The sequence below is a fragment of the Lithobates pipiens genome, unplaced genomic scaffold (genome assembly GCF_037356315.1).
Source record: "Lithobates pipiens isolate NorthernLeopardFrog02 unplaced genomic scaffold, aLitPip1_a1.2 Scaffold_1, whole genome shotgun sequence".
NCBI lineage: Eukaryota > Metazoa > Chordata > Amphibia > Anura > Ranidae > Lithobates > Lithobates pipiens.
Window position 1 is genome coordinate 18,432,928 of NW_027507685.1, and position 19,403 is coordinate 18,452,330.

The window sequence follows — 19,403 nt, forward strand, 5'->3', positions numbered from 1 at the left end:
CTGTTGTGTACCTGCTGGAGCAGACTTTGCATGACATCGTGGACAGGGCAGTCGAGGCAGAGCAGCGGAAGGAAGAGGAGGACTTTCTTTCCTCTCAAGTCTCATTTTATGCAGAGACCATTGTTCCTACACCACAGAACACACAAGAGGAGAATGAGGAGGAGGATTTTGGCAGTTTTGGAGGCATTGAAGCATAGGAAGACATACATCAAACAGTAAGAGATGGTTTTCCATCCCCAGAACCCTTGGGAGTAGTATGTGGCTGGAAGGAGGCAATTCCAGATACTATAATCCTCAGTGACCCAAAGGAGTCTGCTTTTCATGCCTCTGCATATTTGGGGTGCATGGGCCCCCTCATGCTTCAAAGCTCCGAAAGAACCCAGAAAACATGGCCTAAAGGAGAAGGATCACTATTGTCTGGAAAACCTCCTTGAGCACTGCTACAAGGGGAAAGTCTCAGAACTCATCCTGTCCCCACAGAGAGTGCAGAAGATGAAAGCTCTTGAGGAAACCTTAAAAGGAGTTTATCGAATGCTTTTCCCGACTCTGGTCGGTTACAGTGTCATGGAAAACATAGTTTTGAGGCTTCTGTTGGTCAAGAGAGGAGCGATGGAGAAGACGGCTGCCTAAGTGATGCATTTCACAATTTCTTTAGTCCTCTCCGCCCAGGGCTGTTAACTTCCACATCCAACGTGGATGATTATTTAGGTGATGCCCTGCATCCAGTGTGCTTTCCAAATGGGCATTCAGTGCTGCTGTTGAGCTAATGCAGCAGGAAACAGGAAGCAGGCTGGTAGGTGCAGAGTTGGGAGACACTGAATACGTAGTCAGACAAGCCAGGTTTGGTAACAGACGATCAGATGTAGATATAGACGACAGGCAGAGAATGGTCAGGATACTGGCAAAGTTTGGCAACAAGATATCAAGCAGTATAGAGCTGAGCATGGCTGCAAGGCCGGCCGGGCTCAGGGTAACAGAGATCAATCGTAGTCAAAACAAGCCGGGTCAAACACAGGAAACAGATCGGATCACAGGAACAGGAAGCCACGGGAATAGGTATGAGCTGCAGACCAGACAGCACCCTCATACATCACATCAGGAGGCCTATGCAAGAACATCCTGTTAGGATATGAATTCCCATTTATGACTCCTTGTTTTGGACAGCCTGCTGGGTAAACTTGCTGTACTGGCATTCCAAGATGACAATTTCCAAAACAGGCCTAATGGCTCTATCAACCAGGCAGTAAAACTCCAGAAATATATTATATTAAACCATGTTGCCTTCAAACACATGCCATTTTCCTGGTGACTACAATTCAGATTTGAAAAACAAAACCTCAATTCAACATACGGTATCTGCAATTAACTTAAGACTCATTCACATGCCCACAGAGGGCCATACAATGTTATATTTCTGCGAGCCCGGTGTAACAGGTGATTACATACAGCTGCAGCCAGCCGCCTGCACAAATCAATGATGAATTTTGACAAATGCCATGGCTTTATGCATATAAGCGCATATCCAAGCCACTCCTCCATCGCTTACAGCTTCAACGAATGTCAGCCTAGTATTGATTTGTACAGACTGCTGGCCATTGCTATATGCAAATACCTGTGACTCCCGGGCAAAGAAATACACTCCTTCTTGACAATGTATGGCCCTCTGCGGTTATGTAAATGAGACCCAAGATAGTTTTAAAGTCCTTCCTGGAAAAATGGAACATTACTCTTTTAAACAAACTATAAGAGGTGACCTTGTGTGATACAAGAGACTCAATACTGATCAAGATGCCAAAAAAAGGTTTTCACTATGGCGCCATGAATGTTTTTATGCACAGTAATTACATCCTCCTTTGAACGTCTTTTCTCTTAACAACAACTTTGTCTATTAATTGATTTAGTTGACCTTCTCTTTATGTTCTCCAGTTTGAGATGATTGCATCATGTTTGTTGAATAATGTACAAAACATTACTGCAGTAATACAATGTGTTATACAGACCCCTTTCATTCCTTCTTAGGTATATGCCCTTTCAAAGACGATGTCCAGCTCAGATTTCTTATTGCTGCATTGTTTTATATTTTATCTCCAATGAGGCTAAACTTATCAGCATTACATTCAGTACTTGTCATCAATATAGGATATAAAGATGGTCATACACAGAAAGAATTTGATCGGCCTGCTGTTTTAATATTTTCATATAAAGTGTGAAAATCCACATAATGGGCAACTGTCCAGGCTTGCTCCCTGTATAGGAGGCAGAGGGCAGATAGAAGAGGGGTAGGTGTGCCTGTGTGTCAAGAGTGATTTGATGTTAAATATGAGGGATGACATTGTTAACGGGGCTAGTGATGAGGTGGAGTCTTTGTGACTGGAGCTTCAAAGGGATGAAACAAACAGTAAATTAATTGTGGTTGTATGCTATAGGCTCCATAACATTAAGAAGGAAGAAGAGTTAAGTTGGTGGGAAGGTAGGGCAATGCTATAATCATGGGGGACTTCAAATATCCTGATATTGATTGGGCAGATGGAACTCTTTATTTTAACTTATACCGCGTACACGCGACCCGACTTTCCGGCAGACTAGGTCCGACGGTCTTCCTGACGGACTTTCGGCAGAGTTCCGACAGACTTTCCAAATGAACAGACTTGGCCACACACAATCACACCAAAGTCTGGCGGACTCAAACGTGATGACATAAGACCAGATAAAAATAGGGAAGTTCATAGCCAGTAGCCAATAGCTGCCCTAGCATCGGTTTTTGTCCGTCGGACTAGCATACAGACGAGTGTATTTCTCCATAGGAACTGGGTCAGGTGGAAAAATTTGAAACATGTTCTATTTCTAAAGTCTGTCAGATTTTTGGACCTTTGCTTTCGAAAAAGTCCGGTCATGTGTACGCGGCATAAGGGTTGTCATTTCTTGAATGTAATGCAGAACAAATTCATGAGTCAAATAGTGGAAAGCCCAACTAGAACAATGCTCTGCTGGACCTGGACTAGCTGATTGCAGATGTGGAAGTAAGGGGTAACTTAGGTAACAGGGATCACAGAGTAATTCAGTTTGCTATAAACTATAGGAAAACGAGACACAACAGTATGACAAGAAGGTTACATTTCAAGAGCCAACTTTACTAAGTTGCACACCATACTAGATAATACTAAATGGAATAAAATTCTTGAAACAAAGAACACTTTAAGGATATATTAAATGGTTGCATTAGTCAGGGCATTCCAATGGGCAACAAATATAAAAAAGCAAAAGTTTAACCTGGGTGGCTAAATACCAGTGTAAAAGGCATATTAATGAGAAAAACTGTCCTTAGAAAATCAAAGGCCAAAGGGTCACCATCGGCATTACAAAACTACAAAGAATGCAATAAAGAAATGCAAGAGCATGATCAGGGCAGCTAAATTCATTTATAAGAGACACATTGTTGAGGAAAAAAAAATCCCACAAACTTTTCCAAATATATTAATAGCAAAAAAGCTAGGTTAAAACATATTAACCCCATAAATGATGAGCAGCGGAAGTGGGTCAAAAGTTAATAACATTATATTGAATGTACCCCTGTGGCTGAAAGAGACAAAAAAGACTAGAAAACTTAATGTGAACAAATCTCCAGGACCAGATGGCTTATACTTAAGAATTCTCAAAGAATAGCCGGACCATTTTCCTAATTTTTAAGGACAGGTTACTGACTGGAATGGTACCAGCTGATTGGTGAAAAGCAAATGTGGTACCAAAATTAAAAAAAGGTCCGATGTATATACCTGGGAACTGTAGACCAGTCAGACTAGCATCAGTAGTAAGGATGAGCCGAACACCCCCCGGTTCGGTTCGCACCAGAACCTGCGAACAGACCTAAACTTCGTGTGAACTTTAGAACCCTATTAAAGTCTATGGGACTCGAACGTTCAAAATCGAAAGTGCTAATTTTAAAGGCTAATATGCAAGTTATTGTCCTAAAAAGTGTTTGGGGACCCGGGTCCTGCCCCAAGGGACATGTATCAATGCAAAAAAAGTTTTAAAAACTGACGTTTTTTGGGGAGCAGTGATTTTAATAATGCTTAAAGTGAAAAGCCCCGTACACACGAGCGGACTTTTCAACATCCAAAGTCCGACGGACTGATTCCGTCAGACTATTCGATCGTGTGTGGGCTGCAACGGACTTTTGACTCGCCAAAGTCTGAAGGACTTTAGAATATGGAACATGCTTCAAATTTTTCCGAAGGAACTCCGCCGGACCCGGTCCCTTCGAAAAATTTGCTCGTGTGTATGCTATTCCGACGGACTAAAACCGACGCTAGGGCAGCTATTGGCTACTGGCTATGAACTTCCTTATTCGAATCCAGTCGTACGTCATCACGTTCGAATCCGTCGGAGTTTAATGTGATTGTGTGTGGCCAAGTCCGCTCAGCCGAAAAGTCCGTCAGAACTCTGTCGGAACTCCGGCAGAACTCCGACAGAACTCCTTCGGAAGTCTGTCGGACATAAGTCCTCTCGTGTGTACGGGGCTAAACAATAAAAGTGTAATATTCCTTTAAATTTTGTACTTGGGGGGTGTCTATAGTATGCCTTTAAAGGGGCTCATGTTTCCTGTGCTTAGAACTGTCCCTGCACAAAGTGTAAGGAAAAAAAGTCATTTAGAATCACGCTATAATGAATTGTCGGCTCCTCGTAATACAGAGAAATCATTGAAAGTCACTGATAAAAAAAAAAAAAAAAGCGTGGGGTTCCCCCAAATTCAATTACCAGGCCCTTCATGTCTGATATGGATATTAAGGGGAACCCCGTATCAAATTGAAAAAAAAATGACGTGGGGTTCCCCCTAAATATCCATACCAGACCCTTCAGGTCAGGTATGGATTTTAAGGGGAACTCCACACCAACTTTAAAAAAACATGGCGTGGAGTTCCCCCTAAAAATTCATTTTGTATGGGCTCAAATCGTACCACAAAGGTATTGGTTTCGGGTATCTAAACATTTTCATAAGTACGAGTACTCACGAAATTGACTTGGCTTAAAGAATATCATATGATTTGAACAGGAATGCAGTGCGATTCCTGTCTGAATCGCATGTGGTGAACCCAGGCTTAACATAGTGATTAGGGATGAGCTTGGTGTTCCAGGCGAACGCATGTGGTGTTAATATATGTGAATATGTTAGTAATCCATCCTCCTCTAATTTTAGGGTGTGGCAAGACTTTGCTCAACAACTAGAACTGGTGCTGGTTGAAAAGACACAAAAAAATTACTTTATCAAGCCCAACAAATCTTTGAATATGGAGCTAAGAACAGCAAACTGCTAGCTGACTTAGCTCATTCTCAACAGGGCCCTGCCTCTATTCATTATATATACAATGAACACCAACTTTTATGTACTTCTCCAGATGACATAGCGAATGCTTTCCTACAGTTCTGCTCCACTCTATACTCCTCCTCTGTGTCTTATGAAATGGAAGAAGTGTAACGATGTTTACAAAAGATCCCACTAACTGAGTTGTCCCAGGAGACAGCAACAGAACTAGATCTCCCTATATCTGTACCAGAAATAGAAGTGGCGATGCACCCCTAACAAAACCCCGGGGTTAGATAGATACCCAGTAGAGTGGTATTGCACTTATAAGTAGGGATGAGCCAAACATCCCCCGGTTTGGTTCACAGCAGAACATGCGAACAGGCAAAAAATTTGTTTGGAACACGCGGACACCGTTAAAGTCTATGGGACACGAACATGGAAAATCAAAAGTGCAAATTTTAAAGGCTTGTATGCAAGTTATTGTCATAAAAAGTGCTTGGGGACCTGGGTCCTGCCCCAGGGAATATGTATCAATGCAAAAAAAAAAAGTTTTAAAAACAGCGTATGTATTTTTCCAGATCTAGATGTTACCTTGTGACTGCTCAAGTTGCCCTGGTTCACTCCTACGAAGCATTGATTAATGTACTTTATAAAAATTGCCCATATCCTGAAGAAGGAGCGGGTATTCTTAAACTTTCGCATAAAAATTTTCACCTCTACAATAAGAAAATAGGGGGCTCCTCTTTGAATACATCGCCCAACGCACCCCTTTGGTTCAATCCCCAATTAGATGAAGTATTTAAGATCCCTGAGGGGATAAGGTGGGCCAGATATGGCATTAAATATCCTCACCAACTGTTTTCTGATGGTCTCTTTAAAATATTTAGGGATCTTCAGTTGGAATTTAAGATTCCCAACAAGCACTTTTATATTTACCTGCAATTGCGACATACGGTAGCGGCTCAGTTTGGTTTGACAGAGGTGTCACTTTCCCCCTCTACATTGGAGAAATTGCTATTTGAAGATGACCATCCTAAACTTATTTCTAGATAATATTCTCTTCTCTTGACTTCCTCCTCTCAGACTATGGAGAAAATAGCTAGACAATGGACATCTGACATCCCGAAACAGATGAAATATGGTCTGAGGTAATGGGGGCTCTATAGCCCTCTGTGATATCTGCTAGGGACAAAATAATATAATTCAACTTTCTGCATAGAATTTACTATACCCCAGCTCGTTTGTATAAGATGGGTAGGGCGGATTCATTTGAATGCTATCACTGTTACACTGAGGTGGGGGATTATTTTCATATGATCTCGCAGTGCCCACATGTAGCAAGATTTTGGAAGGCAGTCCTGGTGTTCTTGCAGGATAAACTGGCCATCTCAAATGTTTACTCTCCAGCCAGATGTTTCTTAGGTGACTTTGGAGAGGAAGATTTATCTGGTAATAAAAAGACCTTGTTGAATATAGTGTTTTTATGCTAAGAAAGCCCTAGCACGCAAATGGAAAAAACTACCTTCTGTTCAATTCTGGGTAGACTTGATCAATAGAGCACTATCGTTGTTCAAACTAACATGCTTCTTGGGGTTGCCCTAAAACTTTTCAGAAGCTATGGTCATAATGGATCAATTCAGTCTCTGGTGACATTGTTACTTTAACAAATGTAGGAAATAGCATACTGCAAAATGGGATGAGATGGCGTATCTTCAAATGCTCTACAGAGTGGTTTCGCCTGTACACAGTAGACCCTGGAATAGGTGTCAAGGTTAGACTCATGCAGATGATATTATATACTTAAGATTTGTTGTTAGTTCTTTATATGATCAGCTTGATGTACTATAAGGTTCATTAAGAATACGTTATTCTTTTTATAGATTTTGATAATGCCTAAACTGATGTATATTGAACAACTATACTTCTATCTGAACGGATGTTCTATTATTATTATTTCACCATGTATTTTAGGAGATGTGGATGTGTTGTCATTATTGTTTTATTTTGTGAAACATCAATAAATTTACCCATTAACCATGAGATGTTACTGGGTTCTCCTCTTCACACACCGATCATGTATAAGAAGGAGATTGCGGTAACATCTTATTACCGCTTACACTGTACACCAATCACACTGATTGCCCCCCCCAATAAAGAGAACCTGTCACCACCCATCAAAGTACCTGTCACAGTTCATCTGAGTACAGTACCTGTCACAGTCCATATAAGTACCTGTCACAGTTCATCTGAGTGCCCGAGTACCTGTCACAGTCCATCAGAGTACACAATTACCTGTCACAGTCCATCAGAGTACACAAGTACCTGTCACAGTCCATCAGAGTACACAAGTACCTGTCACAGTCCATCAGAGTACACAAGTACCTGTCACAGTCCATCAGAGTACACAAGTACCTGTCACAGTCCATCAGAGTACACAAGTACCTGTCACAGTCCATCAGAGTACCTGTCACAGTCCATTAGAGTACCCGAATACATATCACGGTTCATCTGATTACCTCTCACATTCCACCTGAGTACCCGAGTACCTGTCACAGTCCATATGAGTACCTGAGTACCTGTCACAGTCCTGCTTGTGTGCGCACTTCCTTGCTGACCTATGCCGTGATTGGACACGAGTTTGGCAGCTGATTAAAAGTGATAAAAGTGCATACAGAAAGTCCAGTACAAAAGATCTTCAAGTGACAGTTCATATGGAAAAAGTGCATGTGTAAAGTAGTCGACAAAAATGTTTTCACTTCATCCAATTGCTTTCACCATCCGATGTGCTCCACTCATTTGCCCCAGCCTCTGACCTTACAAGAAGACCCCTACAGGTCAAGTCAGGCCCCTATATGGACAGACGCTGGATCCTCATTGATCGATCAGCTCCTACAGATATCCATAATAATCCCGGACCAAGGAGGATTTCAGACTTATTCAATGAAGTGTTATCTGGCTAAAAATGGTGTTGTCACTTCTGGTCATGGCCGAGACTGGAAGTTCTTATACTAAGCTGTACTAATTGTTCTGAACTGTAAGTTACTACTTGTTTTTGTATTAAAGTGTATTTAATTGCTACACTATGGTGTCCCCCTCTTTATTGCATAAAAACTGTAGAGGTGATCAAATACCACCAAAAGAAAAGCTCTATTTGTGGGGAAAAAAGTACATACATTTTGTTTGGCTACAACATCGCACGACAGCGCAATTGTCAGTTAAAGCGACATAGTGCCGTATCGCAAAAAATGGCCTGGTCAGGCAGGGGGTAAATTCTTCCGGGGTTGAAGTGGTTAAAGAAAGAAAATCAGTTGTGATCAAATACTACCAAAAGAGAGCTAGATTTGTGTGGAAAAAAATGATAAAAATGTAATTTGCGTACAGTGTTGCATGACTGTGCAATTACCAGTTAAAGTAGCGCAGTGCTAAATAGCAAAAAGTGGTCTGATCATGAAGGGGGTAAAACTTTCCGTCGGCCAAGAGGTTAAATAAACTCTTTGGTGTGTTCCTCAGTGAATATAATATACAGGGATATTGAAAATTGAAAATGGAAGTGACATAAACAAACACACACACAGATACACTCAGGTTAAACTGGATGGACTGGTATCTTTATTCAACTTCATCAACTATGTATGGAACAAGAATGCCACATGTGGAGTGGTCTCCCTTAACCATCACAATGCTGGATATTTGGGTGAGCACTGTTGTATATGGATTGATAAGGTTTGCTTGATTTAATAGGGGTGCTCTGATAGTGAGGTGGCTGATATGCACCGTATAGCAGAAGTGCAAGAGAGAATCATCCAAGGGTCCTAATGTTGAAAATTGACAAGTACTTTTAAGCAATATTGGCTTGTTATCATTCATAAAAATATGTACAAAACTTTAGTCAGGACTAGAGCTCTTGTTTTTTTCTTCATAAAGAGATTGTATTTTGGGGGGGAGGTCAGTTTCATTTATTTCATTTTGTTCTTTGCATTTGTGTGTTTTCCTTTTGTTGGATTTGAGTGTGATTTGTGTGCTGTTACTTTCAATTTTGTATTGTATATCTTCTTGCTGTCTGTTTTTATTTTAAACTCCAATACAATTGAACAAAATATTTTTTGTCCAATTTTCAAGGACATTCATTATTTTGCTCTTCCCTACTGAGTTCTGAGTGACAGCGAAATAAGTTTGTGCTTTACTAGAGTCAACACTTGCAGTTGTGTGTATTAACCTCCCTGGCGGTATTATTATTTTGGATTTTAGGTGCTAAAAGCGGTACAATTATTTTGCATGAAAATTTGGCGTTTTGTCCAAACCAGAGTCTAGCAGACATCCCGGGTATGATAAAGTTTGAAAAATGAAATCATAAATTATAATATAATAAATAACTATAAATAATTATACCAAATAATAATATAACAATAATAAAAATGATTTAATAATGTAATGAAATCAAAAACACTGAAATTTGCTCAGTTGCAGAATTGTCGCTGTCATTACTTTTCAATATTTGATGACGGATCTCCCCACAAATCGCTATCGCTCAATTCTGTGAGTGATTACAATTTATTATCGCTGGTCTAAAATCATTTTTGATCTAAAGGGACAGTTTTGGTTGCTATGGACAATCTCCAGTTTCCAGGCAGATAGAACAGTTTTTATAATATAAAACTGCATGCAGGACACTGGACAGAACACTAGGGACAAAGGGGATGTGAAATAATTACATACAGCAATGTAATCTGTAAGATTACATTATACTGTATGTATACTGTGTGTTTCACTTTTTGAATTTGGCGCCGTTCTCCGTACCCGTGCATCGCAACGCTCGCAGGGAACGGAGATCGGCTCCGTGATGAATTGAGCAGAGGACGAGCCGCTCGTACAGCGTGGGGACATCGCTGGATCCAAGGGAGAAGGTAAGTAAGCCTCCTCCTGGATTCAGCAATGTGGTCCCGAGTCTGGCTCGGGGTTACCGCTTTTGGTGTAAAACTTCCACCCCGAGCCAGACTCGGGAATAACATTTGAAACTTGTCACAGACTTTAGAGTATTGTTGCCTAATCCTTTGGCAGAGTGACAATTATCTTTACGTTGATGGTTACCGTGAAGTCCCGTACACACGATCGGACTTTCCGTCAACAAAACCGTGGATTTTTGTCCAAAGGATGTTGGCTCAAACTTGTCTTGCATACACACGGTCACACAAATGTTGGGCCAAAATTCCGAACGTGGGAACGCAGTGACGTACAAGATGTGCGACGAGCCGAGAAAAATTAAGTTCAATAGCCAGTTCAATAGCCTTCTGCTTGATTCAGAGCATGCGGGAACTTTTTTTGCGACGGACTTGTGTACACACACCATCGGACTTTTCGAAAACAAGTTTTGTTGGCGGAAAATTTGAGAACCTGCTCTCAAACATTTGTGGGCGGAAATTCTGACAGCAAATGTTCGATGGAGCATACACACGGTCCGACTTTCTGAAAACAAGCTTGTATCGAACATTTCCCGTTGGAAAATCTGAACGCGTGTACACGGAATAAGACTTAAAAATGTAAACCATTCAGTTAAATGTAATAAACGAATGTTTCCTCCAAAGATAACATCAGCAAAATGGTTATCTACAGGTCAGTAAGAAAAAACAGCTAGCATCAGTGGTTGGGTAGAGATGGATGTAGGGAGTATGGGATGAATGAGCAAAATTCAAGTTTTGTAGCCTCTGTGAAATGTTGGCAAAAGTTGGGGCATTTTAGCAGAATTTACCATTCAGTAAATTGCATAGGAGTCAAAAGGGAAAGTGAAAATAAAGCCTAAATTGTAGCTTTTTTTTTATCAAACCACTGGAGATAGACTTTTTCTCTCAAACAGAAGTCCTCATTTTCAGTGTGTTGACTGTGAAGGTCTGGAGCACGATTAAGGCTGGGTTCTATTGCAAATTGGATGCCGCTTCCAACAGCAAATGTTCTTTGCTTTGTTTACAAACGGGTTCTCCACATCGGGGCTACCCTGCAGAGCTGACACTCGGGGCTTTAGGGGGTCACATTCGGGGCTTCAGCCCCCCCAGCCACCCCTTCCCGACGTCCTGCAGCTGGCTTGTTTTTTTTTAGCATTCAGATTAAACTTATGGATGATTGTGGAAAGCCTTGTTGCCTAAAATGCATTATGTTTGTTTTTCAATCAGTAACACTTGCTTGAAAAAAAAAAAACCACTAAGAGAAGATATAATACAACTAAACAACTTTGCACTGGCACAACACTAGGTAATAAGGTACATTATTTCCTTTCATGCATGCATAGCTGAAAAACTCTTTCAGCCAGATATGGGAAAGATTGAAGCAATATTTACAAAATAAATCTCTACTGATCTTTTATTTCAATATATCTTTTTCTCGTTACAGAGGTATAACACTGGAGGAACAGCTGATGAAGAAAAAAGTCCCATTAGGAATGAGCTCTTCAATGATCAAATGGGCATTTTATATTTACCAAATCACTTTTTGATGTTTTCATCGGTGAACTTCTTGAACTTTGCCAACACAATGGAAATGCAGATGAACAGCAGTGCTTGCTCTAAATCACAGACAATGTTGATTTTACATTAAATTAATAATTATGGCTCATGCTGTTCTACATTTCAAAAACAAAAAACATTTGGCATACGAAAAAGAAATTTGACCGACTAGAATTAGTTGACCAGCAGATCTAGGTCTTCTGATTTGGTCCTACACTGTCATTGCCTTGCTTAGCATTATTCAAAATACAACTTCAGTTGTAAGTACACAGTAGTGTCTCAAGCAATGACTGAAGCCTACTTCAAGTTCCGCGGAAACCGAACTATCTATGTACAGCAGTTTCCAACAGTGGCCACTGAAGCAACAGCCACAACCACAGATAAATATTCTAACCTTTACATGTATGTTGGCTTGTTCTTAGGTCTGCTTGCTGTGCTTCTGGTTCTGTTATTTACTATGCTATTGCGTATCAAGCATGTTATCTCTCCTATTACAACCACTACAGAAAGCTCAGAGATGCCGCAGTTCACAGATGTAGAGATGCAAGGAAGGTCTCCAAGTGCCTGATGGATTTTACCAACCTGGATACCTTGCAGACTTTCACAGATTAACATGTGCAATTGCAAACTCTTAAAGCATGCTGATGAACCTTTAAGTGACTTACACGTTAACAGGATCAATATGGTCTTCTCAAGCATTTCCTTGTTGAGTAGAAGGACCACATTCTGTTCAACTTCTAAATTCTTTTTTTCTAAAATGCTTACTTTAAGATGACATTGTATATGTTGGTTACTTTTCTATGTATTATAACTTTGGATACAGCACAAACATACAAGTCAATTGATGCAACAAACTATTACTTGTCATTACTATCTATTTCATTGGGTAATGAAAGTTGTGACTGGATTTTGAGCCTATAATTTAGAGGAAATCACTGTTTATCTAAGCCATGATTTTTAATTTGGTTTAAGTATGTTTAGGACACCAGTCAGCTTCTTAAAAAATTATGCAAAGAGCAGGGGTGTTAAGTATCCTATGGTTACATGCGAAATTCATGGTGATGCCAACTAAAGAACAATAAATGGGTATGTGACTAATTGCTGTGGTTTTCTGCACTTTGAACCTTCCTCTTTGCCCTAATTAATAAGTCCAAGGGTATGTTAAAGTGTAAAATTTTATGTAAAGTTTCTACTGTGGACCTTCAGCAAATATATTATGTGGTATTATATTTTTTATGTTACATCCATGAAGACAACTTACGTTGTTACATTATAAAAATGACAAAAGGAGAATTGAAAGTCCTCCTACTAGAACACAAGTGTGACTCAATGAGGGGGCCGATATAGCCAAACATAATGGTGGACTTATCTTTTGATATTTTAGACTCATTTTTTTAAAATTGCAGTTCAATACTACATACAGGCATCCTTTTGGCGATTGAATTCGTATTTTATAGGATACAGATTCTCTGTTCATTACTTAATTTTTGGCAAGAGGATGAATATTGGTTCATGGCACAAACTTATCCTTTTAGTATGGAGAGCAAGCCCTGTTGAAAAATATTGCCCGGTATCTCAGAATAACTTAAACAGCTCACATTAAAACAAATAATATTGCTCTTTGACAAACCATGCCTGTTGTGGTTAAATAGTTGTAGAATGGGTGCAAGAAACGTGAAAAAAAAATAATAAATGATGACATAAATAAAAATAAAAATACATGTTACACATTTGTAGCTTCTATATGGAAGCCAGCATGTGTCTGAACCTGAAATGTCTCCGTTTATAATGCATTCCACTGGTCCTATCTACTCTACTTTATTGAGTCAGAATGCCGTTTTATTATAAGCAGACTATTATAGCTTATTTTCTATTGAATTATTTTTTTATCTAAAGTAATGTTTACATAATATACAAATATGGAGCAGGGCTTCTGTTTTACTGGTATATACATCTGTGATAAAAGAGTGTCAGGAGTAAAGCAGAAAGATAGTTTTGGTTATATAATACTCTGAGTATAATACTATAAGTTCTGTAACTCCAGTGGCACAGAAGAATTTGTAGTGAAAGATTTTCAGGGATAAAAACCCATGGTTGCTTTGTTAAAGTTGGCACAATTGAGAGCCCTAAGTTGTAGGCATAGCATCAGTAGCAATAAGTGACTGAAAAGTAAATGTTTTGCCTTCTCCTCATATACATGGTGTTGTCTGAGTCTTTTGAAGGGAACCTCAAATGAAGATTTTTGTCAATGTACATTTTATTGTATAGCATTGTTGTGCAATTCCACATTATAACAAATAAACATACGTTTATTCTGTATGACAATTGATATTTCTTTTTTTATGCTAATATAATATTAATTTATAGTAAGAACGCATCTGTGTTTGGTTTTGCCTTCCCTTTGCAAGAATTAGAATTTTTGTCTTGAGTATTATACGAGTATTATATGATTAGTTGACTGACGCCAAGCTCAGTCAACATTCATTTCACAAAATGAGCATTTACTTTACTAAACGAACAGTCTCTCTTTTGATAGCAAATCAACACATTTGTCTTTAAGTCTATATTTTAGTTCATTGTGGTCCAGAATTTGCTTGTGTTTTGCTCTGTGCCTGCTGCTGTGACCATGCTAGTGAGATTGTCCCTCCATTTCTGTGAGGGTAAAACAAAGGTTTTTGTTGTTATCTAAATGTCTTGTAACCCTTCCTGTAACTTCATACATTACTATGGATCAGTGATTCTCAAGCTGGGTTCCGTGGAACCCTAGGGTTCCTCCAAAGGTTGCTAGGGGTTCCTTCAGCATTGGGTAATTTCTGTCTCTCAGGTAAGTTCCCACTGACACCATTTATCTTTTTAGCGATCTGTAAGGAGGTAATTATTCCCAATGACCACAAGTGTAAGGACCATTCTTCCCACTGACCATCACACTAATGTATCATGAGTTGTAGATTTCTCATTTTTAGCAGAGTTTCCCTGAGACCGGAGAACTATTTCAAGGGTTCCTCTGTGTTGAAAAGGTTGAGAAAGGCTGCTATGGATCATCCACCTGGAAGCCATGGTATTGTCACTCATAGCCCTAACTAATTTGATGCTGATTTTCACAGAAAGTAATATGACCATTTAAGGCATACTTCTGCTTTAAATATTTTAATTAACCACCTCGCGCCCGCCCTATAGCCGAATGACGGCCGTAGAGCAGGCGCGTTCGTCCGCTAGGCCGTCCCTGGACGTCCTATTGTTTACTTCCGCAATGCGCGCGGGCACGCATCGCGGAAGTTCTGTGTTCGCCGTGTCCCCCGGGGACAGGCAAACACAGATCGCTGTAAACGGCCAATCACAGCGGCCGTTTACAGCGTGATCGGCGTGTCCAATGGGAGATGATCTCATATGTAAACATATGAGATCATCTCTCAGCGCCGCTCTCCCTCCTCACACAGAGTGTGAGAGGGGAGAGATGAATGGCTGCAGCGGCAGCCGTTCTGCTTCGCTTTGAAAAAAAAAAAAAAAAGTGCCATCCTCCCCCAGCAGTGCCATCCATCCTCCCCCAGCAGTGCCATCCATCCTCCCCCAGCAGTGCCATCCATCCTCCCCAGCAGTGCCATCCTGCCCCAGTGCCATCCTGCCCCAGTGCCATCCTGCCCCTGTGCCATCCGCCCCAGTGCCATCCACCCCAGTGCCATCCACCCCAGTGCTACCTGCCCCAGTGCCATCCACCCCAGTGCTACCTGCCCCCAGTGCCATCCACCCCAGTGCTACCTGCCCCCAGTGCCACCTGCCCCCAGTGCCACCTGTTGTCAGTGCCATTTGTCACCAGTGCCATCTGTCATCAGTGCCACGTATAAGTGCCATCTGTCATCAGTGCCACGTGTCATCAGTGCCACATAGTGCCATCTGTCATCAGTGCCACGTATTAGTGCCATCTGTCATTAGTGCCACGTATCAGTACCATTTGTCATCAGTGCCACCTGCCAGTGTCACGTGCCATCTGTTGTCAGTGTCACGTGTCATCAATGCCACTTATCAGTGCCATCTGTCATCAGTGTCACGCGTCATCGGTGCCATGTATTAGTGCCATCTGTTATCTGTGGCACGTATTAGTGCCACGTATTAGTGCCATCTGTCATCAGTGCCACGTATTAGTGCCACGTGTCTTCAGTGCCACGTATTAGTGCCACGTGTCATCAGTGCCACGTATAAGTGCCACGTGTCATCAGTGCCACATATTAGTGCCATCTGTCATCAGTGCCACATATTAGTGCCATCTGTCATCAGTGCCACGTGTCATCAGTGCCACGTATAAGTGTCATCATTGCCACGTATCAGTGCCATCTGTCATCAGTGTCACGTGTCATTGTCCTGGTGCTTCAAAAGTGTAATAAATAGTCAGATGTGTAATTTATGTTCCTAGAACACATGATGGCGCTACCTGCATGTTGGGCCTCTCTATGTGGCCAGGCTGTGAAAAAGTCCCACACATGTGGTATTGTAATACTCAGGAGGAGTAGCAGAATTTTTTGGGGGGTGTAATTTGTGGTATACACATGCCATGTGAGAGAAATAACCTATTACAATGACAATTTTGTGGAGAAAAAAAAATGAAAAATCTTAATTTTGCAAAGAATTGTGGGAAAAATATGACAACATCAAAAAGCTCACTATGCCTCTTACTAAATACCTTGGAATGTCTACTTTCCAAAAAGGGGTCATTTGGGGGGTATTTGTACTTTCCTGACTTGTTCGGGTCACAAAAAGCGAGATAGGCCACCAGTACATCAGATGTGATCAATTTTGTGCGATTCGCACCACAGCTTGTAGACTCTATAACTTTCACAAAGACCAAATAATATCCACTAATTTGGGTTATTTTTACCAAAGATATGTAGCAGTATAAATTGTGGCCAAAATTTATGAAGAAAAATTAATAATTTGCATAATTCTGTCACAGAAACAAAGAAATATGCGTTTTTTTTCAAAATTTTCGGGCTTTTTTCATTTATAGCGCAAAAAATAAAAACCCCAGAGGTGATCAAATACCACCAAAAGAAAGCTCTATTTGTGGGAAAAAAAGGACAAAAAAATAATTTGGGTACAGTGTTGCATGACTGAGTAATTGTCATTCAAAGTGTGAGAGCACCGAAAGCTGAAAATTGGTCTGGGCAGAAGGGTGTTTAAGTGCCCAGTAAGCAAGTGGTTAACTTACTCTAGTAACAACAAAATACACACAAAAAATAAGGGAGCAAGGTAAAGGCCAGGGAATGCATTTGTGTTTTGTTTACTTTTTGATGCTATTTGATTTTTGAGTTTTTTACAGAAAAGGATTGCAAAAAAAGTAACATAGACAAAGTTAAAAAAACTTTTGTTGTCTTTTCTGTCTTTCCGTGAAAAAACCTTGAAATAACTCTAAATGACACAAAAACATTTATAGAATACAGTGTTAATTTTGGCAGCAAATTTCGATTCAGTCTTAGTCTTGGGACTAAAATTTAATTTTAATTTTAGTCCCATTTTAGTCTTCTGCAATTGTTTTAGATATATTAAGTAGACTAAATCTCCAGTACATTTTAGTCGACTAAAATGTCCTAAGTTTTAGTCGGCTAAAATCTCCAGTACAATTTAGGTGTCTAAAATCGAATAGGTGTAATTAAATTGTAATGCATTAGTTAACATTTCTTTACAATTTCCAAACGTATTATATACTGCTGAAGTGAAAAATCGCATGTTATATTATTTAAGATATTGAGGTATGAACATGCACTACAGACCAATGTTAATTTTGAAGTCAAATTTCAATTTAGTTTTAATCTTAGTCTTTTGACTAAAATGCCATTTTAGTTTTAGCCCCATTTTAGTCATCTTAATTGTTTTAGTTTTAGTTGTATTTTAGTCGGCTAAAATAGTATTCATTTAGAAAACAAAGGTTTTAGTCGCCAAAATTAACACTGATAGAATACTATACCTCAACAACTAAAAGTGACCCCATGAAAGCATGAAAATCAAGTATTCCCTGAGGGCTGAGACTGTACTATTAAAACTACTGAAGAGTAGAGTTTCAGGTAACTATATAAATGCCAAGTGGTGGCTTGTTCTCTTTAAACAACGTTGTTGACAACTCTATATGCAGTTTCAGTATTCCTGATGTTACAAAGATGAACTGATTTTCAAATATCCTTGTTTTTTAACAAATTTGGTCCCCAACCATTTATCCACTAAGATAACAGTTTTAAACAAGTGTACATATCAAATAAAATATCAAATAAAAATATAGACACCATCGTACATATCAAATAAAAATATAGACACAAACTAAAGGCAAGTGGAGAGATTTAAACTGAGAACCAACCCCTAAAAGTAGGACAAGTGTGTATCACTTTTTTAATGACAAATATAAGATTTTAGATTACACAACAAAAAAGCACATCTGATGGCAATATCTCCAAAAACACTTCCTGCTGTCTGCAGAGGGACATGCCACAGAGATCGCTATTGCTACTCGAGCCTTTCGGGATAATAGAAACAGACAGGCCCTCAATAAGATATTTAAATATAGCCCAGCCAGAGGGCTCTGGGGAAATTCTTATAGTTAATTGTCCAGAGTTTGTTGCTGTGTCTGCAAAAAAATCAGGATTTTGAAACGAACCAAATGCGTATACATTAGTATAACACACAAACAAGGATTTTTTTTTCTCAGTTTCACATTTAAAATGGAACTTCACTTTCTCAATCAACATTCACTATTTTTAATCCTTATGCTGCTAGCAATAGTAAATAGATAGGAAGGTATATTGAATGTACTTGTTTTAGACTTTTTATTTTTACAATTCTTCAGTTACTTCCTGGTTTCCATGCCTAGGCAAATGATGTCACACATCCCAGGAGTCTTTAGGAGGGGAGGAGGGGCTTTCTCAGCTAAGAACTCCCTCCGGCATGCATGCATGAGCTAAGGGCAGATGGATTCCAGGAAGTAAATGCTACATGAATCATTTGCCCTTACTCAAGATGGCTATGGCCAGAAATGCTAGGGAGGTGTTTTTCAAAGTGATTTCTCAGCAAAATAAAGCATGGAGACATGGAATAGAGGGAGGGTGTTGTCTTTGAATATTAAAAATGTATTAAATAGCATTTGTAGTGCTCAGATGCAGTGTAGTGCCATGTTAAGACAACTACATAGTCCAGTATGCTATACAGACATGGTGTTTTGTGCAGTAAAGTAATATTCAATATACTGTGTGAAAAACATGCATATTGCGCCACTGATATGTGCTTGCTGCAGACTGAATCCAGTCCACTGTCACATCTGCTCCGACATTGGGAGGAAAGGGTGTACTCTAATATATGCAGGGATGTGCAATTAGCGGACCTCCAGCTGTTGCAAAACTACAAGTCCCATCATGCCTCTGTCTCTGGGTGTCATGCTTGTGGCTGTCAGAGTTTTGCTATGCCTCATGGGACTTGTAGTTCTGCAACAGCTGGAGGTCCGCTAATTGCATATCCCGGCTCTAGTGACTCAGAATGCATGTAGACTGTCTCTTCCTCCCTTTGCACCACATTACAGGTACCTGGTGAAGGCTGAGTGGAATGGGACATAATTAGGTGCCAATGCTGGGAGA

At 40.0% G+C, this 19,403-nt stretch overlaps 1 protein-coding gene across 2 annotated transcripts in view; it reads left to right on the forward strand.

Annotated features, from left to right (window-relative positions):
- The window catches only part of SERTM2 (serine rich and transmembrane domain containing 2), an 88,154-nt gene extending 74,039 nt beyond the window's left edge, over nt 1-14,115 (forward strand). For both annotated transcript variants that reach the window (XM_077480764.1, XM_077480677.1), the window contains one exon: nt 11,684-14,115. In XM_077480764.1, the coding sequence (XP_077336890.1) occupies nt 12,083-12,364 (282 nt within the window). In that variant the 5' untranslated portion in view covers nt 11,684-12,082 and the 3' untranslated portion in view covers nt 12,365-14,115. The remainder of the gene's footprint in view (nt 1-11,683) is intronic.
- The last annotated feature ends 5,288 nt before the right edge of the window (nt 14,116-19,403 follow it).